The sequence below is a fragment of the Acanthochromis polyacanthus genome, chromosome 6 (genome assembly GCF_021347895.1).
Source record: "Acanthochromis polyacanthus isolate Apoly-LR-REF ecotype Palm Island chromosome 6, KAUST_Apoly_ChrSc, whole genome shotgun sequence".
NCBI lineage: Eukaryota > Metazoa > Chordata > Actinopteri > Pomacentridae > Acanthochromis > Acanthochromis polyacanthus.
In genome coordinates this window covers 21,787,769-21,810,515 of record NC_067118.1, presented here as the reverse complement: position 1 = coordinate 21,810,515, position 22,747 = coordinate 21,787,769, and the positions used below count along the sequence as shown (strand labels likewise).

The following is a 22,747-nucleotide window of genomic DNA, read 5'->3' as shown; positions in this document are numbered from 1 at the left end:
CCTCTGACACATCAGCTTCAAGAACAGATTGTTAATTTGCTGCCTAATAGATCTCACTTACTGACAGAAGCCACTGAAACGAGAAAATCAATGTTATTCGCTTTACCTGTCAGTGGTTTCAGTGTGGCTAATTGGTGTACTGTAGTAAGCAAACTTTTTTGTAACATGGTGGCATTTGAGTTAGTGAAGAGATTTTGCAATATCATTCATTATTTGCTGTCTTATGTAGCTCAAATGTACTCTTTGGGTTTGTGAAGCTGATGCAGCTCTACTTTTACTAGCTTCAGCCAGTCAGTGTAATCTCTCATTTATTTTTCAGGAAGGTAGATGAAAGATGTGCTAAAGTACATCTTAGAATCAGTAAACATCCCCCAGAAACAAATTGCTCTGAGCTACAAGACAGAGCTCAATTTGTGCTGATACCTTTGTTAAATTAAGTAAAAATCCAACAAAAATCACTTGCTCATAGGATCAACTGGATTCTCACAGTCATAATAAATCATAATAATAAAACAGATCTGGAGACAAGGGTGAGACAAAATTCCTCCCTGATGATGTAAAAGGTTGCTCATAAGCCATCATAAACATTTGACTGCAGTTATTTCTGCCAAGGGGGAACCAACCACTTATTAGATGTAGGGGGGTAATTACTTTTTTTCAGGAGTGACACAGATTTTCACTAATTCTTCAACAAACGGTAATTTAAAAATTGCATTTTATTTGTGGGTTATGTCTGTCTAATATTCAAATAAGATACATTTTATTGTTATGATCTGGTACGTTTCAGTGTGAGAAATATGTAAAAATTTCACAGAACATTACTGTATTTGTGGGCAAACAGTTTTTGCATGGCACTTGTAGGTGGGAAGCACAGTGCTGAACGTCACGGTGATTCTGAAAGCTCGCTGATAACGGCGGCAGGAAAGCATGGATATGAACACTCTGACCTGTGGAGGACACTTTGGAGGAAGATTGGATGAACCGGCCACCTTCACATGATTGACACGGGGATCTCGGACTGACGTCAGCCGGTGCCGCTGCCTTCCAGGACTGTGGGAGAGTCAGACAGAGAGGAGAGCTGAGGCTGGAGCGCAGCGCTGCTTCCACAGAGGCAACACCGGAGGAGAGAGACTTTACCTGGGACACAGAGGAGGGTAAACCCGCCTGAACTCTCTCAGAACACTTTATCTGTTAAATACTTTCTCTTAATACGCTGTGATTTGTTAACGTTTGGTTGTGCAGTAAAGCTACCTCATAGTAGATCATTACCGGTGGTTTTAGGTTAAGAATTTGATGTTTTTCTTTTCTTTTTTAAAGTCTTTCCCAGTTTCTTATTTAACATAGAAATATTATATTTTATCCATGCTACATGGCTACATCATGTTGATTAGAGGAAAAAAGGTGTTTGCATCTTGTTATATATAGAGAAAATTTGGAGTTCTAAATTCGATCCAGTTCTTTTTTTGTTTTTTCGCTTAATTTTGTCTCCATCGCCGAAACATTGATTTTCGTCTGTATTGATTTCAGCCAGTTAACAGTAAAGTCTGCGCTTGTTCTCTATTCAAGTCCATTAACTCCATGCTCAGTGATGTTTAAATGCATGCACGGTAAGTAATTGATGTTCACATCTCTCTGTTGCCCAGATTTCGTGATGCGCCACTCGTGCGTAAAACGCTGGCACCTTCTCCAGAGCGCACATGAAGCACAGAGAGGAAACACCAATCCATAAATAACCATCGTAAACCTCGTCGTGTTCACGTTCAGCCTTTAAAAAAAAAAAAAAAAACTCATTTCAAGGCTCTGGCATCGTGGGAGAAGAGAATCAGAGGAGGCCATTTGGGATGTGATTTATTTATATATATATATGTTTTTTTTCCATGAAGGAAAAGTGAACGAGTGAATCCCTGAGGAGATAAGGTGTGAAGAGCTGGAAACTGAATATTAATCCTGAAACAAAACTGCTGATGGAGCAGTCGTGAAGCTGGGCATCGGAGGCGTTTTTATACCAAGGACTCTAAATAAATTCACTGTGAAGGGACTCTCTTAGAGTGAGATTTTCTAATGAGAAATTCAATCTGATAGGATATTAATAATGCACATGGTATCCTATCACTTTATAACTGTCTGTACAGTAGGTGGAGGAGGTAAGATGTTCTCTCTTTTTGTAACATTCCAGAAAATGAAACAACAGTGAAATTATTGGATCTTTTGCTCTCATTTGCCTGCTGGTGATTCCTGGACCTCAGCTTTAAAAGTGTTGTTGTTGTCTAGTCGTCTCATCCTAAGTTCCTTTCTCCAGCGATAATTTTTTTTTTTAAACTTCGGAACTGCAGCATTTTTGCTTCAATGATACATGTCTGATGTATCTTGTGAGGGAAAATGTCTAAAACAGAAGAAAAAGGCACTTTTTTTCTTGGAAAATATAAGAATTTTCTTGAAAATCAGTGGATTGTTGTGTCACAATGCTAACAGACTTTTAGTTGTTGTCCAGCTACTCCTCTCTCTTCAAACATGGAGAATGTCTCCACCCCTGGCGGTGCACTGCCTGTATGTAATGACTCTGTGGACTTCTACTCCCTCACGTCAGGGAACCGCACTGAGTTGAACTGCACTCCTCCCTCTGAGTTTTACTTCTACGCTGACCTGTACATCATTTTACCGATCATCTACTCTGTAATCTGTGCAGTGGGACTGACTGGAAACACAGCTGTCATCTATGTTATCCTCAAAGCCCCCAAAATGAAAACAGTCACTAATATGTTCATCCTGAACTTGGCTATTGCGGATGATTTGTTTACTTTGGTGTTGCCAATCAGCATAGCTGAACACTTACTGCACTACTGGCCTTTTGGTGAGGTTTTGTGCAAAGTTATTCTGAGCATAGACCACTACAACATATTCTCCAGCATCTATTTCCTCACAGTCATGAGCATAGACCGCTACCTAGTTGTCTTGGCCACAGTGAGGTCCAAACGCATGCCTTATCGCACCTACCGAGCAGCCAAAATCATCTCTTTGTGCGTCTGGATTCTTGTCATTCTCATCGTCATGCCTTTTACTGTGTTCGCTGGGGTTTACGTCAGCCCAAATGATGAGAGGAAGAGCTGCGTGCTCAGCTTCCCTAGCCCTGAGAGCTTGTGGTTCAAAACAAGTCGGATCTACACACTCATTTTGGGGTTTGCCATCCCTGTCTCAACAATTTGCATCTTATACACCATGATGCTCTACAAGCTGAGGAACATGCGGCTCAACAGCAATGCCAAGGCTCTGGACAAGGCCAAGAAGAAAGTTACCATCATGGTGTTCATCGTCTTGGCCGTCTGCTTGTTCTGCTGGACCCCGTTCCACCTCAGCACCATCGTGGCTCTGACAACAGACCTGAGGACCACGCCGCTGCTGATCGGGATCTCCTACTTCATAACCAGCTTGAGCTATGCCAACTCTTGCCTCAACCCTTTTCTTTACGCCTTCCTGGACGACAGCTTCAGGAAAGCCTTCAAGAAAATGCTGGAATGCAGACCGGCCTGAATGTACGACATGTTAAACCTGTTGCAGAGGACTAACTGTGGGGAAAGCAAATTGTAATAGAATGGGGAAAGGGGTGATATCCTAATGTATGTCATGCAAATTTCACTGGTTTGTTAAAGCTGCACTAGGCAATTTTGCACATTGTTTGTGCATGATAGCAAAAGAAAAACTAGAAAACAGAACATAAAAATGCCTGTAAACTGCATGCAGCTTTTTTAACGTCATACTGTAGTATAAAGGATTTACATTACAGGAATCCAAAATAATGAGCAACGAAAAACACCAGTTTATTTCTGAGTCCAGCTTTGTCTCGATTTAAAAGTCAAGCATGACATGCAGACAACTTAATGTCATCACTTCTGGTGAGTGGAGATGATGTGCTGCTGGCAGAAGTCAATTAGTGCAAACAGCAAATAGAGACATCTTATACATGAGTGAGAGTCTTGTGTCAGAGCAAGGCTGTTAGACTTATGCAGAACTTACCTAGTGCAGCTTTCAGTGGCTCTGAAAGCACAAAGTTGATAAAACTAGACAATATTGCTTGCAATAGGGGATGATGTTGGTTGACATAGAGGACAATAATGACATTTTAAAAATCTGAAAAAACAAACAATAAAACAGCAGGTTGTGACTGTTAGAGTCACCTGAAACATCATTGTCTGAAAATTGATTATTTTCAAGGCTAAGACTGCAGCTGTCAGTTTCTTTTCTTCTTTCGTTAACTAATCTAAATATAGAGCCAAGATGGGTCATTGCAAACGCTTGTGACCTTCACTGGACTCGTCCCGTTTCCACAGGACTGCCTGTGAGGAGGCAAACATCTGCTGTGTGGAAAGAAAACTGAACAGCAAGACTGATTTCCATGCTGCCAATCAAATCAGCGTCACGAGGGTAGCATGGTGTGTGACAAGGGAACACAGGTGTCTGATATGAATGGCTTATTGAGGTTGACTGTAAAACTGGAGGGGGAAACTATGTTTCATAATCAGTGCTGGTGGGGTAAGGTGAGAAATTGTGAGATCATGTATGCAAACACTTAATCTGCCTTTGAAATGACTTGTGTTTGGAACAAAGTAGTCCCAAAGGAAATGATAGAACTTTGTAGATTATCTAAGTGTTGTGGTTCTGTTTTGGGGGGTTTAAACAAGCAGGTTTCAGTCTGAACAATTAAAGGACCAACGTGCAGATTCTTATAATATTCAGTGTCTGGATGAAGGGTGAAGTTCTGTTTAGTTTTTTTGTTTGTTTGTTGCCAGAATGTATATGTATCATTCAAGTCATTCACAAAAGAATCTTACCAACCCTGACAACAGTACTGTAGGCCTGATATTAACCAGGCATGGGACAGGAGGGCTATGTAAAAATGTATTCTGTGTTTCTCTTCACAGATTTCTTGTTTCTGTGAGCTTATATTGCCCCCTGTTGTCGGCAGGGTGGCATTACCTGAAAATGCAGCCGGAGCCTTTTACAGCTTTTGAGCAAAGACACTATTAAGGGGAGTTGCATGTCTCCATGTGTGTCTTTATGATGTTCATTTTTCAGATACAAAGATAATGTGCATTTTCTCTTTCCACATAACATTTTTTTCTCCATTCACAACTTTTTTTTTTAAGTATCTGTAATTCATAAAGACTCAAAATAGTAAAACTCACCAGTCTACATTCTGAAGTCTCATTCATTTAATCTAAAAGGGACAAAGAGGGAAAGTTTATGTCTTACCTCTGTAGAAGATAGCACTGAACAACAGCAAAATTCAATGAAAAACGTAAACAAAAACACAACAAAAATCAATCTCAAATGGCAATATCTTCATCATCAGAATTTTGCATGTTTGAAGCTCGATCCTTCCCATTAAAAATGAAATCTTAGTATTGTCTTGCTCAGTAATCTATAAAAGTTTTCAAAAAGGAAAATAACAGATGTATACTTTTGGGAGCTAAAGTATAACATGTGCGTGACAAATTTGGTTTCTTTGACAGTTTGAGATTTCTCCCAGAGGTTTGGAAGCTTTGAAGCTTGACCACGCACTACTTCATAGAGAACTACCACTCAAGCTTTTTGCTCTTTTATCCTGCATTCTGTCTCCCCTGTTGCACTGTTTAACAGTAAACTGTCTCAAAAGACAGTCTACTTCCTTGAGTATTTTTTAATTCTACACATCGTGCTCTTTTAAATGTTAAAATCACAACACCCAGCACCACTGTAAGGTCTTGCAACCTCTAATTGCTGTAAAATGTAAAAACTTTATTCCTCCTCTGTTTTGTTTTGCACAAGGCTTTATCTGTATGGCTCTGACTGCAACAAATACTATGAACTGTAAATAGTTCAGTCTTTTGTGATTTAACTGTACAGAAGAATGTATAGTCATGTATAATCAAACATTCTCCAAGATTACAAACTGTGTCACTCAAACAAGAAATGATTTAAGTTGAATCATTGTCTTATGCAGCATTTAAAGTCATGAGATCTCATGTCATTTATTTGTGTATTCTTTCATGTCTGTCATTAGCTGTTGCTGATTTAATGATTAATATATATTCATTTCCCCACCAGTATTTGTGTCTGATATTTTAGAACCAAAGTTGCTTGCAAAATATAATAAATGTGCAGATATTTCAATCATAAATCGTGCAGAAACATTCACTTCTAGATTTCCACAGCCACTGTACATTGAAAAGACATGCATTACATGCAGATGAAGACAGACTGTTACTCTTATCAGAATCATCAGAGGGGTGGGATGGTGTCAGAGTGACCGGGGAGATTCTTTATGTGGGGGCTAACATCAGATACCAGCTAAAGAGCAGCAGAATGGATTAGCGGTTAGTGCATCTAGTCAGGAAAAGGTCACGGATTCAATCGCAGCAACAGCCTGTTGTGTCCATGATGCACTGCTAGGCTGTCCGGTGGCTACAAATCGTCCAGGGGGATCCAGTGCAGCAGAGCAGGTTTACAGCAAAAAAGATACAGGATAGTTTTGTATCAATAATTGTATGTTATTCTTGTGTGCTGCTGGGTTCTCTTGTTGTCCAGGGACCAATAACAACGCATCAGTGAACTTCACTGTTGCTCTGAATAACATGTTGCTTAATGACCATCCATCCATCCATTCTCTATACACCGCTTTATCCTCACTAGGGTCGCAGGGGGGCGCTGGAGCCTATCCCAGCTGACTCGGGCAAAGGCAGGGGACACCCTGGACAGATCGCCAGTCTGTGGCAGGGCTACATATACAGACAAACAATCACACTCACATTCACACCTACGGGCAATTTAGAGTAACCAATTAACCTCAGCATATTTTTGGACGGGCTGCACAGTGGGGTAGTGGTTAGCACTTTCGCCTTGCAGCAAGAAGATCCCCGGTTCAAATCCCGGGGTGGGCCTGGGATCTTTCTGCATGGAGTTTGCATGTTCTCCCTGTGCATGCGTGGGTTTTCTCCGGGTACTCCGGCTTCCTCCCACAGTCCAAAAATATGCTGAGGTTAATTGATTACTCTAAATCGCCCGTAGGTATGAATGAGAGAGTGATCGTCTGTATATGTAGCCCTGCAACAGACTGGCGACCTGTCCAGGGTGTCCCCTGCCTTCGCCCGAGTCAGCTGGGATAGGCTCCAGCACCCCCCGTGACCATAGTGAGGATAAAGCAGTGTATAGAGAATGGATGGATATTTTTGGACTGTGGGAGGAAGCCAGAGTACCTGGAGAAAACCCACGCATGCACAGGGAGAACATGCAAACTCCATGCAGAAAGATCCCAGGCCAGGATTTGACCCAGGGATCTTCTTGCTGCAAGGCTTAAGAGATAACCAGTAGACCACTGTGCAGCCCTGCTTCATGACCATGAACAATCTATACTTTTTTATGGATCCCACATAGATTGTCCTGTGTGCCACCATATTCAGATTATTTCTTCCTAGATGATAAATTGCATAAAATAAGAATGATATAAAAACATTGAATAATCTTTAACCCCTTTCCTCACAATGACCATTATTCACATTAGCAGTTGCACTATTCAAAGCTGTATCCCTCCCTAAAAACAAAGAAACTATTAATATAAAGTGTTCACAGAAAGGCAACAAAAAAGTATGTGCTTAAACCGTTTGATAGTCAAAAGAATAGAATATTCTTTATTAGTCCCACAAGCGGAAATCTGCAATGTCACAGCAGCAAAGTGACAGTAAGAAAAGCACATCTATGATTTAAAAAGGTGAAGTGTACACACTGTAATAAAATGAGAAAAACAGTAACATAAGGATATTAAGACAAATTTAAAAATATTTACATGAAAAGAAATAGAAATGTGAAAAAAATGTATTCAGTATAATTTATTATGACACACTACAGTGCAGTTTAAAAGGTTTCATCGTCACACAGCTTTTTTTACTGCATGAAGATATGTGTAGTTTAACAATATTTATTGTTATTCATCTCATTTGTTTCCTTATGCTTTTATGCAGATAAACATGACTTGCTTTCTTCACTGGTATTCTGATTCTGTTCCTCATTAATTTGTACACTGGTTTCATAGGATTTAGTTATAGGAAAGATGAAAGAGGGAGAAATGTGGCGAATCCACCTCAACAATTTTCCTGCTTTCTGATGGGGAAAAAAAAACTATGTTCCTTTTGTCAAGCTTTTCTACACCGTATTAAATCTCTTATTCACATCATTACTGTTATGCTTGTCTCTCTTTATCATCCTAACACTTTGTTTTCATGTCTCCCTGTGTCGCTTTTTCTCTTTTTGTGTTATGTCAACAACACTCAACTGTTTCCACTTTAAACAAAGGACGCTCAGCAGCATAAAATGTCAGTGTTTAAGGATAAAATGTACATTCTTCACAGCCCCCTTTTATTGTGCATGTGACCTCCTGTGTGTTGGTCTAAAAGAATAATGGATGAGCATCTCCTTGTGGTCAGCTTGATAAGGATGCAATTTTTTTTTTTTTTTTTTAATAAAAATGCCAGTAACAGTGTTTGTAACTGCATGTCTCTGCCACTAGAGGGCAGTGTTGGTCTGTGCATCCTCTTGCTGTGTTTGTGTGCATGTGTCACCTTCAGTAGGTCAGATAAGTCTGTCTGATATTTTGACTGCAAACAAAGACTTGGCAGGTGGAAGCAAGTAAAAATAGCCCCACAGAAACAGTGGGTGTGTTCTCATCTAACCATCTTTGTGAGACCCAGCCTGAGTTTTAGAAACTGAAATGAGGACACTTTTGGAGAAGAGAGGATATTTTGACTGGTCTTCACTTTTTCACACCCTACATTATTTCATTTTACTTGATTGATTTGCACATTTGGATGAAACTTCAACTAATGAGTTTTTCTTTTTCTTCAAAATGGCGGCGCACACGGGTGCAGCGGCTCACAGCTCTCCAGTTTGGAATTTTCTTTTTTTGCTCTGTGTTTGTTAATGTTAAAACTTTGTACAGCAAATCACTTTTGTAGTCGCCAGAATCTCATTGATATCAGTCTAAGGTGCACCTTGGCCGTAACAAGGGAATACCAGCAAACCCACAGTATACCGAAGGACAATACGAGACCACCAGGATCTCTGTGGCTGGTCAGCCTACAAACCAAGCTGTGCAGACGGCGGAGACAGAGGAAGCAGAAACGAGGATATTGGTCGGGACTAGATGCTAGCCTAAGGAAAAAATCCCCACAGACCATTGCTACCGAGCATCTTCCTCACCAACGCCAGATCTATCACCCACAAAATGGACGAATTGGAGCCAACGATTACCGCAACCAGCTTTGTCCACAACTGCAGCATTATTTTCATCACGGAGAAGTGGCTTCACCCGCTGATCCCCAACGCTGCAGTTCAGCTAGCGGGCCGCACGACAGAAACAGAGACTCTGGTAAGAGCAGAGGAGGGGGGCTTTGTGTTTACGTGCACAACAAGTGGTGTAGTAAGAGCAGGATCATTGACACGCTCTGTTCACCTGATTTAGAGGTTCTGGCAGTCCTGTGCAGACCTTATGTAAATAGCCGTCACAATAACTACTGTCAGCTCTCTCGGTAGATAATACCACCGGATGCCAACATCGGCACGGCCCTTAGCCTTTTGCTCGCTACCCTAAACAAACAGCAACTCGCCCATCCGGATGGAGTTTTTCTCGTTGCTGGGGACTTCAACCAAGCGTGCTTAAAGCCTGTGCTCCCTAAATTCGTCCAGTACGTGAACTGTGCCACCAGAGGGGAGAAAACACTGGACCACGTTTATTCCAACCTTAAACATGCTTACAAAGCCACCTCCCTCCCCCACCTCACTGGGTCTGATCATCTGTGCTTGTCCCTCACGCCTGCATACACCACTCTCCGGAGGAAAACAAAGCCATACACAATGAAAATAAAAACTTGGCCTGAGAGAGAAAGATCTTTCCACCCATTTCCCACTGATGAAAAAACATCTATCATTAGTAGGAACAATGCAGGCGGCATTAAAGACGCTTCAGAACGGAATGCTGGGGGTCTGCATAGCCACCGCAGACGGTGGCTACAATGTAAATCTCGCATGTATTCCAAAAAGCATAGTGGGGATCCCAGACCCCAGGTACAATAACCTCATCTGGGTAAAGGAGGGGATCCTCCAGCTGTTAAACAGGGTGGTATACAGATTTAAACAGCTGCTAAAGGGCCTCTCCTTTGAGGAAAAACCCAGGCCGTCCCTGCAAAAAAAAAAAAAAAAAAAAAGTCTTTTCAGACTTGGCACACATGGAAGTGCTCCGTCAGGACCAGCACTTCATTTTGTCACTACTGGACCAGGCTATGAGCCTGGCGTCAGGAGACTACCACTTCGATGTGATAGTTACCCTGTTGCGATTTGGCCAAAGAAGCCCAGGCATAGACGTGACGGAAATAGTGGATGTGGAGGCAGTCAGGGCCACGTCAGTCCATGCCGCCTGCAGTATCACACCAGTTGACCCCACGTTCATGCGGTTGTGGTCCAGGGCAGGCTTGCAGGACCTGGCGGGGATGTCTGGTAAAGTCTTCAGTGTGCTTGGGATGCATGAGGCTGTGAACTTCCAGTCGAACCTGGAGGGGAGGCCTCTCGACTTTGCTTGTGACTTCCGTATGTTGTGTGTACCAGAAAAGATCCCGTTTTTGCCACTGTACGTCCGCTCTCTGTTCAAACACCCGGTGTCTGGCACCATTGTGACTGCGGGACTGTCACACCCGCAGTATAACAAGGCTATGATGGGACGTGCGGAGAAATATATTGACCATATGAGTGACCTGGTGGACAAAGTCCAATGTTCTATGGCCCTGTTACAAGCAGAGCCGGTGCTGGTGGGCAAGGCCCTTGAACATGTCTTTTTCAAGGACTTGCACAAAGCCAACAAGGGCTTCATCATTGGCAATCTGAAGGTGGGCCAACCTCCTCCTAGGCCCATGAAGGGGACCATCACGGTGGATGCTCTGTGCCAGGATCTGGCAACCAGGGATGCCTTTTCCACACCCTTTGTCTTCCAGCGGGCAAGACAGCTGGGGAAAGATGTAGCGGAGTGCCTGCAGCTGGGCTTTGCAACCCTCCAGCTCAAGTATTTCCCGGACAACAAATACAGGGATGTCAGGAAGAGGAAAATCCTCACCTGGAACTTCCTCGACTACGTCAAGGTATACGATGGCAGCGGCAAGCCCTCCATTGCGGGCCTGGCAGGTGCACTGACAGGGGACGTTGCTATAGAAATAGAGCGGCGGAACCTGTCATACCACCGCAATGTGGAGAGGTACACTGACTACGGGATGCCCTGGATGGAGGCCTGCCTGATGCGACTCCCTAATAACCTGGGACGCACAAAGACCCTCAACATCCTCACCTTCCTCTCCAGGGTGGGGATGTTGATGAATGGGGATTTTGTCTGCTATAAGGAGCTGGGCAGGCTCCTCCGGGAGATGGAGTACTCCCAAGCCCAGCTGCAGGCACTTAACATACAATCCAGGTTCCTGCTGCCGAAAGTATTTGGCCTCTCTGTATGGCGCCTGCACGATGCAATTCCTTACCGTATGGGCCCTCCTCCCAAACCTGTGGTTGGAAGGATATTCCATGAGAAGGAGGAGGAGGAACAACCCATGGAGGACGATGTGCAGGCCGCCAACCCAGATAAGTCCGGCCAGATACGTCCAGGGGGGTGTTTATGGCCGCCAAATTTTAAAAAACAAAACAAAACAAAAAAAACATTGGCACGATTGACTTCACCCTGGGCAGAGAAAAGGCCTGCCACAAATACTTGCAAACATGCAAGGACACAGGTGTCCCCACAAGGACCAAGAGGGCCTTTACTAGCAAGTGGCAGCTCATGAGGAGGAAATAAAAACTGAAAGTCTCCAAAAGGGAAACTTGTGGGGCATCTGAGTCTTTGCTTTTTTATTTTTAGCACAGATACACAACCCTAGACACAGACACTGCACACACTTGCATTACACTTTTATTGGTACATAACTATTGTAAATTTATTGTTCTGTTAAAAATACTCCCAAATTGGACTCTACCTTGATGTGGTGTGGGGGCTTACATGTCACTCTGGTCCTGTGGACTCTAGTCATGGCCTCAACTGAGCAGTCTACTCTGCTCAGTAGAAACCATAACTAGGGTCCACAGGGCCACAACCAAAGAGTACACCTGTTCTTACAATTTTCATGCTGGACACTGGACAGATGCATGGAAGCTCCCTGGCACCACCTACAGGGAACACACTTACAAAAAACATCACTACAAACCATTACCAATCGACTCCAAATGGCCTGAAACATGCTCCTAAACACTACAGACTTGGAACCAAGATCCCTCTGCCATAATTCGACCCTTCTGAACATGCCAGATCCACTGAGGACGCCATTGCTATAGCTCTTCACAAAGCGCTGTGTCACCTGGAACACCAGGGGAACTATGTGAGGATGCTCTTCATCGACTACAGCTCAGCCTTTAATATCTCGGACATTCTGGTCGACAAACTCTCTCTCCTTGGACTGCCCACATCCATCTGCAGATGGATAAATGACTTTTTGACAGACCGCCCACAAACTGTCAGACTTGGCTCACACCACTCCCCCACCATAACACTCAGCACCGGCTCCCCACAAGGTTGTGTACCGAGTCCTTTACTGTACTCACTGTACACACACAACTGCACACCTACCCATCTCTCCAACTCCATCATCAAATTCACGGATGATACCACCAAGGTCGGGCTCATCTTAGGAGGAGACGAGTTGACCTACAGAGATGAGGTGGAGAGACTGTCAGTGTGGTGTTCAGAGAACAATCTCATACTGAACACCACAAAAACAAAAGAACTCATCCTGGCCTTTCGCAAATGCAGCTTGGACCCGGCCCCACTCCTCATCAATGGGGTCTGCCTTGAAAGGGTCCACTCATTCAAAGTGCTGGGCGTTCACATCTCTGATGACCTCTCCTGGACTGTTAACACCACAGCAGTGGTGAAGAAGGCCCAGCAGTGACTCCACTTCCTGAGAGTGCTCAGGGAAAACCACCTGGAGAAGCTGCTGTTGACCTTCTACCGAGCCACCATTGAGAGCATCCTGGCATACTGCATCACAGTGTCCTGTTGGCTGCAGTGCACCCAGCATACCAGAGTGCTGCAGAGAGTGATCAACACCGCCCAGAAGATCACTGGCTGCCCCCTTCCCTCCCTAGATGACATCGCCAGCTCTCGCTATCTCAGCAGAGCAACAAACATTATCAAAGACCCATCCCACCCCAGTCACAATCCGTTCAACCTTCTGCCCTCTGGTTGGCGCTACAGAGCACAGAAAACAAGAACAAATGGACTCAGACAGTTTCTTCCCCAGAGCCATCAGTGCTCTGAACAACAAGAAAACATGAACACAATAATATCACTAGGAACACACATCATACATTCAATAATATGCAAAGTCACTTTATCAGTATGTGCAATTTAAAGCTTGTTTTTTTCTATAATTGCCACTCTCTCACTGTATTTTATTGTGTTTTATCGTATTTTATTCTATTTTATTCATTTCTTTATTGTAATGTATATATTTTTCCAAGCACCAAATGGAGCAGCACTCCCAATTTCGTTGTATACCTGTATACAATGACAATAAAGACTTTCTATTTCTATTTATACTTGAGTATCACTACTGGTACCCTCCAGGGATCTGCTCTTCCCTTTCTACACTACAGAGGACCAATCTGTACATTTCTTGAATTTTGTGGTCATTGGTGTCACCCGGGATGGTGAGGACTCTACATGCATGCAGTAAATTGAACGGATGGTCCTCTAGTGTCGTCATCAAAACAACTTTGAACCGAACACACTCAGAACTGTGGCGATGACGATGGACTTAAAGAGGAGGCCATTTACACTGTCCACCCCAACAACACTAAACAGCACTGTGTCCACCATGGAAACCTTCAGATTTGTCTCGGAATCTGAAGTGAACACTCAGTGCAGACACGATTTTTAAAAAAAAAGACCCAGTAGCAAATGTGCTGCCTTTGTTAGCTCAGAAAGTTCAACCTAGTCCTGGAGATGCTGTTCCATTTCTACAGTGTGATAATTCAGTATTTTTCTGTACTTTTTGAAAAGCCATCCAAAAGGAATTGAACTGAAGTGCAGAGACAGACTGCAATAGATAGTCGAGACTGCAGAGAAGATCATTGGGGCCAACCTGCCTTCCATCCAGAACTTGCATGTTATTTAGAGTGAGGACAAGGGCTGGTCACATCACTGCAGACCTATTCCACTCCAGACACAATCTGTTCCAACCTCTCCCCTCTGGTAGACACTACAGAACCCTGAACACTACAGCAAAACCCAAGAACAGTTTCTTCCAACAGGCCATCACTCTGATAAACATTAAAATCAGTTTGGAAGAACGCATTCTGTAACCCAGCCCTGGACCACTGTATATATGCTGCACATATTGTATATTACATGCTTGTTTATTGTAACAGACACAATTTGGCCTCTTTGGAATGCTGAGAGAGGTCAAGAAGGTTACAAATACTTCCTTTGTTTCAACTCTGTACCTTCACCTACAATAAATCTGCCATCCTTTACAGTATACAGGATGGGTAAACCTACCCATTCTCAGGAAGAACCACCATTAGCGTGACAGAAAAGTAATACAACCAGGACTGTTGGGATCAACATCATTTGTAATTTACTGAAGCTAATGGTACCACAATCATTCCTTTACAGTATGGATGTCTGAGAGACAAAAAGTTCTCTCTCCAGTCGATGGTATTACTGGGCCAGTCGTCAGGCAACCTTGAGTGAGTTTGCAGATGAATTTGTCTTGGAGAATTTCAACAATGAAAGCAATGTGGTTCAGATATGTTTACACATTCCTCTTACCCGTTTTTGAGGTTATTTTGCTGGTTAAAAAAAATTCCTCCTAGTACACATCACTGGACCCTGCCTAACCCAATACTTTAAAGAGCTAGTGTTCAAGAACTTGCATCAGAGCTTGAAAAAAAAAAAAAAACTTAAACATGTCTCTACCACTGGAAACACCTCCATCCTCACCTTTGGTGTTCAAGGACGAGGGTCCTTTTACACCAATCCAGACCTGCCAACCATGGCGAAATATTTTGAGTACCACTTAATCTCACACACACACACACAGCTCGCGCTCATGTCGATAGGAAAAAAAACTCTCGGTGCTTATTTCCCCGATATGACATCGTATTTTCAACGTGAAAGTAACGTTATCAACAGTACATATTTGCCAAAAGACACACACGTACACTCACGCGTGTGCGCACACACACACACACACACACACAATTTTACCGTTTTAACCGCCACCTGCTGCGGGTGGGGGCACGGGGAGAGAGGTGGAGGGAGGCAGAGGACAGGAGAGAGTGGGCCAACAAGGGCTCGGCAGACTCGTTATTCTCCGCTACTCTATGACGATTGGTTGAAATTGCACCACTATGCTGCTGCATCGTGTTGTCAGGCATGAGTATTGCACGTCCACATTTCTAACAGCACTCACAGATGTCTTCAGCTTTTTGAGTAATTTAATGAGGCGGAGCGTACCAGCGTATTTTGATGTCAAATTGCGTACCTGCTACGCAAAATGCGTACAGGTTGGCAGGTCTGCCAGTCTCTTTGTCGGTAACATCGAGTGGTAGCAGACCTTTTGCACCACTGTCTTTGTCGGGAGGAGAGGGAGTACCGGACTCGCTTTCTTTAACTACTTCAACCTGTTCTTCATACGTCTCTGTCTCTACCTCCTCCTCGTCCTTCTCTTCGATATCCGGGAATCTGTATCACCAAAACCAGCAGGTACACCCAATGAGAAACTGTAGGCTGGGATGATTATGAAGCTGGTGCAATGACCTACTATCCAAAGAAGTCCAAGAAGGAATACTTTGATAGAACCATCAAAATACCTGCCCATGTCAGGTGTCAGGCTTTTAACCCCAAAAATCTAGGAAAAATGAATCCTTGCAGATCATGTGGTAACTTGTTTTGCTTGAACACAGATGAAACTAAAGAGTGGCCCTATGGTAACTGTGCTGAAGTTGAGAGTTTGAGCAACTTGCTAAGAAATGAAGCAGAAGTTAAAAAGCAGTCACAACCAACATCTGACACGTGGAGACCTGAGAACATAAAGGGAGCCAGAGAAGATGTTCTTAAGGAACTTAAGAAAGTGTTAAACATGATCCACTTCAAATGTGTCACATAGCAGTCGGGACTGGGTTTATTGTTGTTTTAGAGATTTATTTTTTGCATGTTTTGCATGTTTTTAATTATTGGTGTTTTGAGTTTATTGCATGTTTTTAGATGTCCCACTACCAGTGAATGGCTCTTATGAGGCAATATGCTGCACCTGCAAAGTTCTCCCTTCTCTCTCTCACAGGAGCCAATTGACAGTGGAGAAAGAGGCTCTGGACTGGAAGGAGAGGGGCTATAAAGGAGCCTGTGGAGGATGACAGAGCAGGACGGCAGTTGAAGGAGAGCGGCAAGGGGAGACAGCATGAGGCCGGGAACCGGGGTAGAAGGAAACGTTGAGGCGAAGCAGGAAAAGACCGAGAACGTTACGACGTGTCACACTCACAGCAGCAGGGCTAATAGCTCTGCCTGGTGTGCGAGTATCCCTTTGGGCTTTTAGTAACATTCTGGTGTTTGTACATCCCTGGGAGAGGGTTGATGGTGCGAGACGTCCATACCGGCAGTGGGTTTTCTGTCTTTCAAGCAGAAGAGTCCAGGACCGGAAGAAGACTGCTGAACACTAGCTTCTGAACCTCGTGCACCTTACCCCGGTCTCCTTGGACCTTCAATATTCATTTTAAACAGACTTTACGTTTTAATGGCCATTCACCCCGCTGGCTTTTAACCTGGTTGCCAGCATTTGAGGAAGTTTTAACCAGCTTATTGGGATTTTAAAGAAATCGCTCCCTGTAAATAAATTGTCTGCACTGGCATCTCGTTTCCGCCCTCTGTTTTTAACTATCAGTGTGCTCCACCTGATATGTAAAGAACCTGCACAAAAACTTACAATACCATTTACCTGGTCATTCCACTCCATGGCTCACATTACAAATGGGATGATCATTTCTACGTTCCTACGTTTCACAGAATAGTCTCGAAGAGGGAAGATAATGTCATCTGTTGTCATCAATAAAAGTCCACTGTTGCACCATGTAATCATAGAATAAACAGAGCACGATTTATCATCTCCTCATACTAACAGTCCAGAATATATGAATCGCAAAAATCACAAGCCTGTCAAAATTGTCAATGCAGAACATGCATGCAGAAGTGATTGGGACTGAAGGAATCCACAGTCATTTCCTAAATGTAACCGTTTCTGAAAAGGGTGCATGCCTCTACAAAAACACCAAGGTCATTCTGACAGTAATGGAGAGCCATTTTCTCAAGTTAAAAGTACATCCACGCACCATCTTGTAGCAAGTGAAAAATTCACTCCTACTTTCTCTACTCATTTGTGCCATTCAGTAAGCGGGAGCTGAGGAGCCAGCTCAGCACCAAAGTAATTTAGATGATGTTCTGAGCTAAAAACATGACGAAAATACCCTTTACTCTGCTACAGACATGGTGAGAAAACTCAGGAAATCTGTGTATTTGTGCCTGTAATCTGTATCTGTTGACCAATTATGTCATTGAATAGTGGCCGAAAAAGTGTTTGGTTAACATTTTGATGTCGGAGTCAAGTTCTCCTTTGACCTTTTGGATACAAAATGCAATCACTTTAACATATCCTATGAGACATTTGTGTGAAATTAAGTCCTAATTGCCATGTGAAATCTCAACTCACAAATGTGTTTTATGAAGTCAGTGACCTTTGACACCAAATTTTAACCACTACATCCTGAGTTCAAGTGAACATGTGTGCTAAATGGAATAAAATACCTCCAGGTGTTGGTGATAATTTGTTTTCACAGAAAAACAGGACGGCCATGAGGTCACAATGACCTTGAAATCTGGTCACCTAAGTGATGTGAAAATACAATATTTGAGCCAAATTTAAATATATTCTATTATGGTGTTCCTGAAATATTGTGTTGACAATACAATCAACCCCCCCCACAAAAAAACAACATACTACTTCTGCTTAAAAGCACAAATGAAATTTATCATAGAACAGCACCTAAGGATGGCAGTGAGTAACCACAGCTGAGAAGTGTGCATGACAGCATTCCTACTTGCAGGTGTGTGCCGTCGCGCATGTGCACACGTGTACAGAAAATATTTTACAGTCCTTTGTAGAGCACAGATTAGGCTAAAAGGTGCTATTAAATGACTGGCCTTTTAGAATGTACATCATTAGCGCTGACCTCAATCCCTCTCAGATCTCTAATGCATTTATAAGAAACTGCTGCAATTATTTATCACATCTGTGGTCAAACAAGTCACCCTAAACTGAATTAATTATGGTTAAGGCTAAAGGAAAGCCATGATTACATTAAAATACTTAAAACCTTTGAAGGTGATGAAACTTTAACTGCCGTGTCATGTAGCTACCACCAAGGTTTTATCCGTTTTTATTGTTTCATGGTTGTTATAAATTTTGAAATGTCAAATACAAAAGCTCTTAAGATATGAAGAAATTTACCTTTACCATTCCTGAAGCCACCCACAACTAGACAGCCTCTCAGCATTACCATCCAAAAAGAATTCTGTTGGACTGCTACATTTCAAGTGAATAATTAATAGTCGACCAGCTTAAGATCTGTGTATTCCTGTCCTCTCATTGCCTGCTGCTGGTGAGGTGATCTGTTCACAAAAGACGACCTGTTTCACCAGATTTCTTTACTTTCTCGGGCTGCTTCTAACTCTGAAACGTCTCAACCACAAGCAAACCTCACCAAGAGTCTTAACATACTCTGTCATCAAAAGCAATAGCAATCCACTGGTTGTTAGTTTCTCAGATGCTCAATGTTCTACAACATTAGAAAAACCCTTTATATTAATTTTTACCATTAGCTCTGATTGTAAGCAAGCAGGTCAAAGCTTTGTGGAAACTGTAGTGTTGAGCAATAAGATGATAACTTTAAGAACGATATGAAACTGTTAAACAGGAGTTGGTTGTGCTAACATATTTTATGTCCCCTGTTCTGTTTCAGTGTAACTTAAGCTCCACCAGTTTTTACATCCGTTTACGTCTCTCCTACTCTCTGTGCTCACACACCATATTTGTATACAGCAAAATTCCCAGTGTAATTGTTGTCATTACATCGTTCTCTTTCTGTTGCAATGAGTATGAAAAAGGGAAAGGAAAGACTACATGTTAACCGGCAGTCACTTCAGAAGCATTTCCAGAGCGTAAACCAGGAGTTATACAGGCATAGTAAAATGAACCATCTTCCCTTGTATTCCGAGCTGAAAAATTGAAATACATTGTGCTGACATGGGAGATATATTAATATACTGAAAATGGGCCCGTATGTGAACTTTAGGTCAAACCATTTTGGTGACAGTGGGGATGCTAACGCAGCGGTCTCTGGTAAACAAATACAAGGACCAATATGTGCTACGCTATTTTGTCAGACATTTTTACTACTGACTGCACATGACAGCTGCTGTGAAATGCACAGCCCCCCCATATATGCCTTTAACCATTCATCAATGTGCTTATTTTGGTGGTTGTATCTTCCTCAGTACCAAGTAAACACTCATCAGTCCCCTCCAATATAAACAAATTAAATGTGTGCTTTTGTGAACCATGTTAATGGATCCATCAATTGGTATATCTTAGTTATTTTTGAAGTGATTTTGTTGTGGAAAACTGAACTGAGTAGCACTCTTTCAATTCCAGACTTAGTTGCACCCATGAAATAATGGTGAGCTCAGTTCCAAATCTTTAGTTTTGCCGTGCTGTTCATAGGAGCGGTCACTGACTCCTACCTATAAACATTTACAGCAGTGAAGCTGGGATAGTCTCCAGCCCCCCACAACCCTAATGAGGATTAAGTAGTGTATAGATAATGGATGGATATTTCTCATCTTCAGCATTGATATAACAGAGGAAGTGAAGAGTGTGCTTTGGCACATTACAAGATCTATACATGGCTACATTAAAGGCAGAAAAAATATTATTCACAGCAAGCAGCGCAGTTTTAGCCTGCTCTTTACATTTCTGCACAGAGATCGTTTCAGGATAATACTGCAGAGTTCAGTTTGCATGTCTTTAATCAGTGGAGGTGCACATACAAAGCTCTGCAATAGCACAAAAAACAAAACAAAACTCTTCTTCATATTTTGGCTATTGAGCACATGTCATTTAATGTGATCTCCAAGGCAGTGATGTTTCCTGGGGTCACTGGCTATTTCCGGTCTTTCGCCATTACACACTATCATCCCAGTGATAGAGCTGGGGTAGATCAAGGCCTGGCTTGTGTCCAGGTGGCACTGCCCCACTAACAAGAATCAGTTACATAATATATTGACATATCTGTCAAAATATAGCTATTATAATATATGCAGACAGATCTGAAATATGATAATGATGAAACCATAATGTTCCGGTTTTACTGAACAGAAAATGTTCTGTATGCAGAAACACGAGTACCTCCTGAAGTCCTGTTTGTTGCCTGCAGCTAGCTGTATGCCTCCCTATGACTGTAAATACCTGCAGCATCACACAGCAGCAGAAACGATAAGTGCTTCTTTAAATTGAGAGTGATGTGCCCATTTACGCAGGTGGCACAGCAGTGGTAACTTCATTAAAACAGGATCCACCAGTAAATGTTCTGTGTTCCTCCACACACCCTACATGTCAGCCGTTCCACACAGATCCCATGTTTACAAGAAGAAATTATTTGTATTAAAGCTTCTCTAGATAAATCCTGTGCATGGATTCATGAACTTGTCTGTGTGAATTTTGTAGCTGCTCAAATATACCGAGATCCCCTGCAATGTATTGAATTTTAGTTGAAGTAATAATAAATCTGTCTAAATGCTTTTTAGCCCATCATTAAATAACTTAAATCCAAACTGTTTTGTGTACATGAACCCACTTTGTTAAATGGGTCACATACTGTCAGATTTATAGTTGTAATAATGCTACTTCTAAATATTTAATTCATTAGCAACATGAACATATAACAAGTACTACATACAAATGCCAAGCACACCCCATACACACAAATACACACTCCGTTATCTATTTTCAGTCATACTGCATTTCATTCCAACTTCAGTGTGTTTGTTGGAAGGACAAATATCATGTTCTACTTCAGTTGCTGCCCCTCATAAACCAAAGGAGAAGCAATATGCCTCCTCAGTGTCTGGCTGGCTACGTGGGAGACCAATAAAAACACTGTCAGAACAATTCCGAGATAAAACAAATGACATCAGGTAAATGACTTTGGCCCAAGACTCTTAGTCATCTGGAGCCAAAATGGCATCTGCCTGTCTGGAGGGGGTTGCTTTCTTTCCACTTGTGAGAAACAGAAAGGCTGCTCCGTTTATGAGTGACTTTCATAAACATTGTTTGACTAAAGATTGATTTGCACAGAGCACTCCCCCATGGTCTTCACTTGTTCACTGTTTCAAAGTGCTTTATAGTAAAAAAGGAAAATGGCTGACACTGCAAACTAACACACCATGTGTAAATACTGAAGTTAAGACCATATGGTGTGAATTTTTCAGAGTTTCATACATAGTAGCGTTACGTTTCACACACACCCCAGTCTCACACAAATTAAACAAACCAAGGCTATGCATGGGTGAAACGAACAAAAAAAAAAAAAAAAACTGCACAAACAAACAGAAAATGGGGTCTGTGGTCTAGAAGGGGATAGGGTATGGTTAAATACCACTATCCCTCACTAATTCTACCAAAAATGGTAGATAAAAACAAAAACTGAAACCACTCAAAAGAAAATAACATTCCCCAAAACAAAAAGAAAGAACTCACTCAGTTCTGGGCATTAATGTCACAAAGACACTTTGGTTTCTGAAAAGAAGGTTAACTGATGGTGTCAAACCTTCCAGGTTGCATACCCACACCCAACTGAGCAGCTGGGAGACACCCTCCTTATATCCCCACCCAGCTGATTGGCAACAACACACAGCCGAGCTCAATCACACAGGTGCAGCAGATTGAGCCTGATCTCAGAGTCAGGCTGTGAACTTTCTAAGGACATAACAGTAGTGATTTCAACTTTACAAAAAGTCTGTAAACTTACAGTTATGCGTGTTAAAACAACTCATGAAGTAAGAGGTATTTGTCAACAATTTGCTCCCTAGCACCAGATTTGAGTCACTATCAGAACCATTCGTCAGTTCCAACAGTCGTAGTTTCACCATCTACAAGTGTTAGATATTTATACAAGGCATTAAACACTATTATTATTATATTGTCATTTATTGCCTGCAAATTGTGTTTTATGGTGGTTGTTCCTGCATAGCAGAGTTTGACCTTTGACAGACATTATGATCAGAGTGCCCTTCCTCTACATGGTGACACAAGTGCACCTATTCAGTCATACTTTTATAAAGTTAGCCTGCTACAGTGAATAAAACTGCAGTCAAGAAGTGACAGATACCATATACATTATGGCACTAGAATACTTCATTCTGATGTCATGAGGTCAGCGGCACATTTCACATTGAATTCACTGAAGGCATGAAATCCAGTCAGTCTCCCCAACTGATGATTGAACTGAATGATTCTGAGCGGGCAGCCTTTATTTAAAAAAGAAAAAAAAAAAAAACTCACAAGGCTTGAAAAATATGCATAACACA

General features: G+C 42.3%; 1 protein-coding gene and 1 long non-coding RNA gene across 2 annotated transcripts; both read left to right on the top strand.

Moving 5' to 3' along the window:
- Positions 1-848: 848 nt before the first annotated feature.
- Positions 849-6,154, top strand: npbwr2b (neuropeptides B/W receptor 2b). The gene is made up of 2 exons (XM_022218933.2): positions 849-1,154; positions 1,644-6,154. Exon 2 carries the CDS (start codon positions 2,512-2,514, stop codon positions 3,526-3,528), a length of 1,017 nt encoding a protein of 338 aa, XP_022074625.2. The 5' UTR covers positions 849-1,154; positions 1,644-2,511; the 3' UTR covers positions 3,529-6,154.
- Positions 6,155-6,724: 570 nt separating this feature from the next.
- LOC127534472 (uncharacterized) lies at positions 6,725-16,959 on the top strand. Its single transcript, XR_007942653.1, has 2 exons — positions 6,725-8,342; positions 16,395-16,959. It is a non-coding gene; the product is annotated as an uncharacterized LOC127534472 (long non-coding RNA).
- The last annotated feature ends 5,788 nt before the right edge of the window (positions 16,960-22,747 follow it).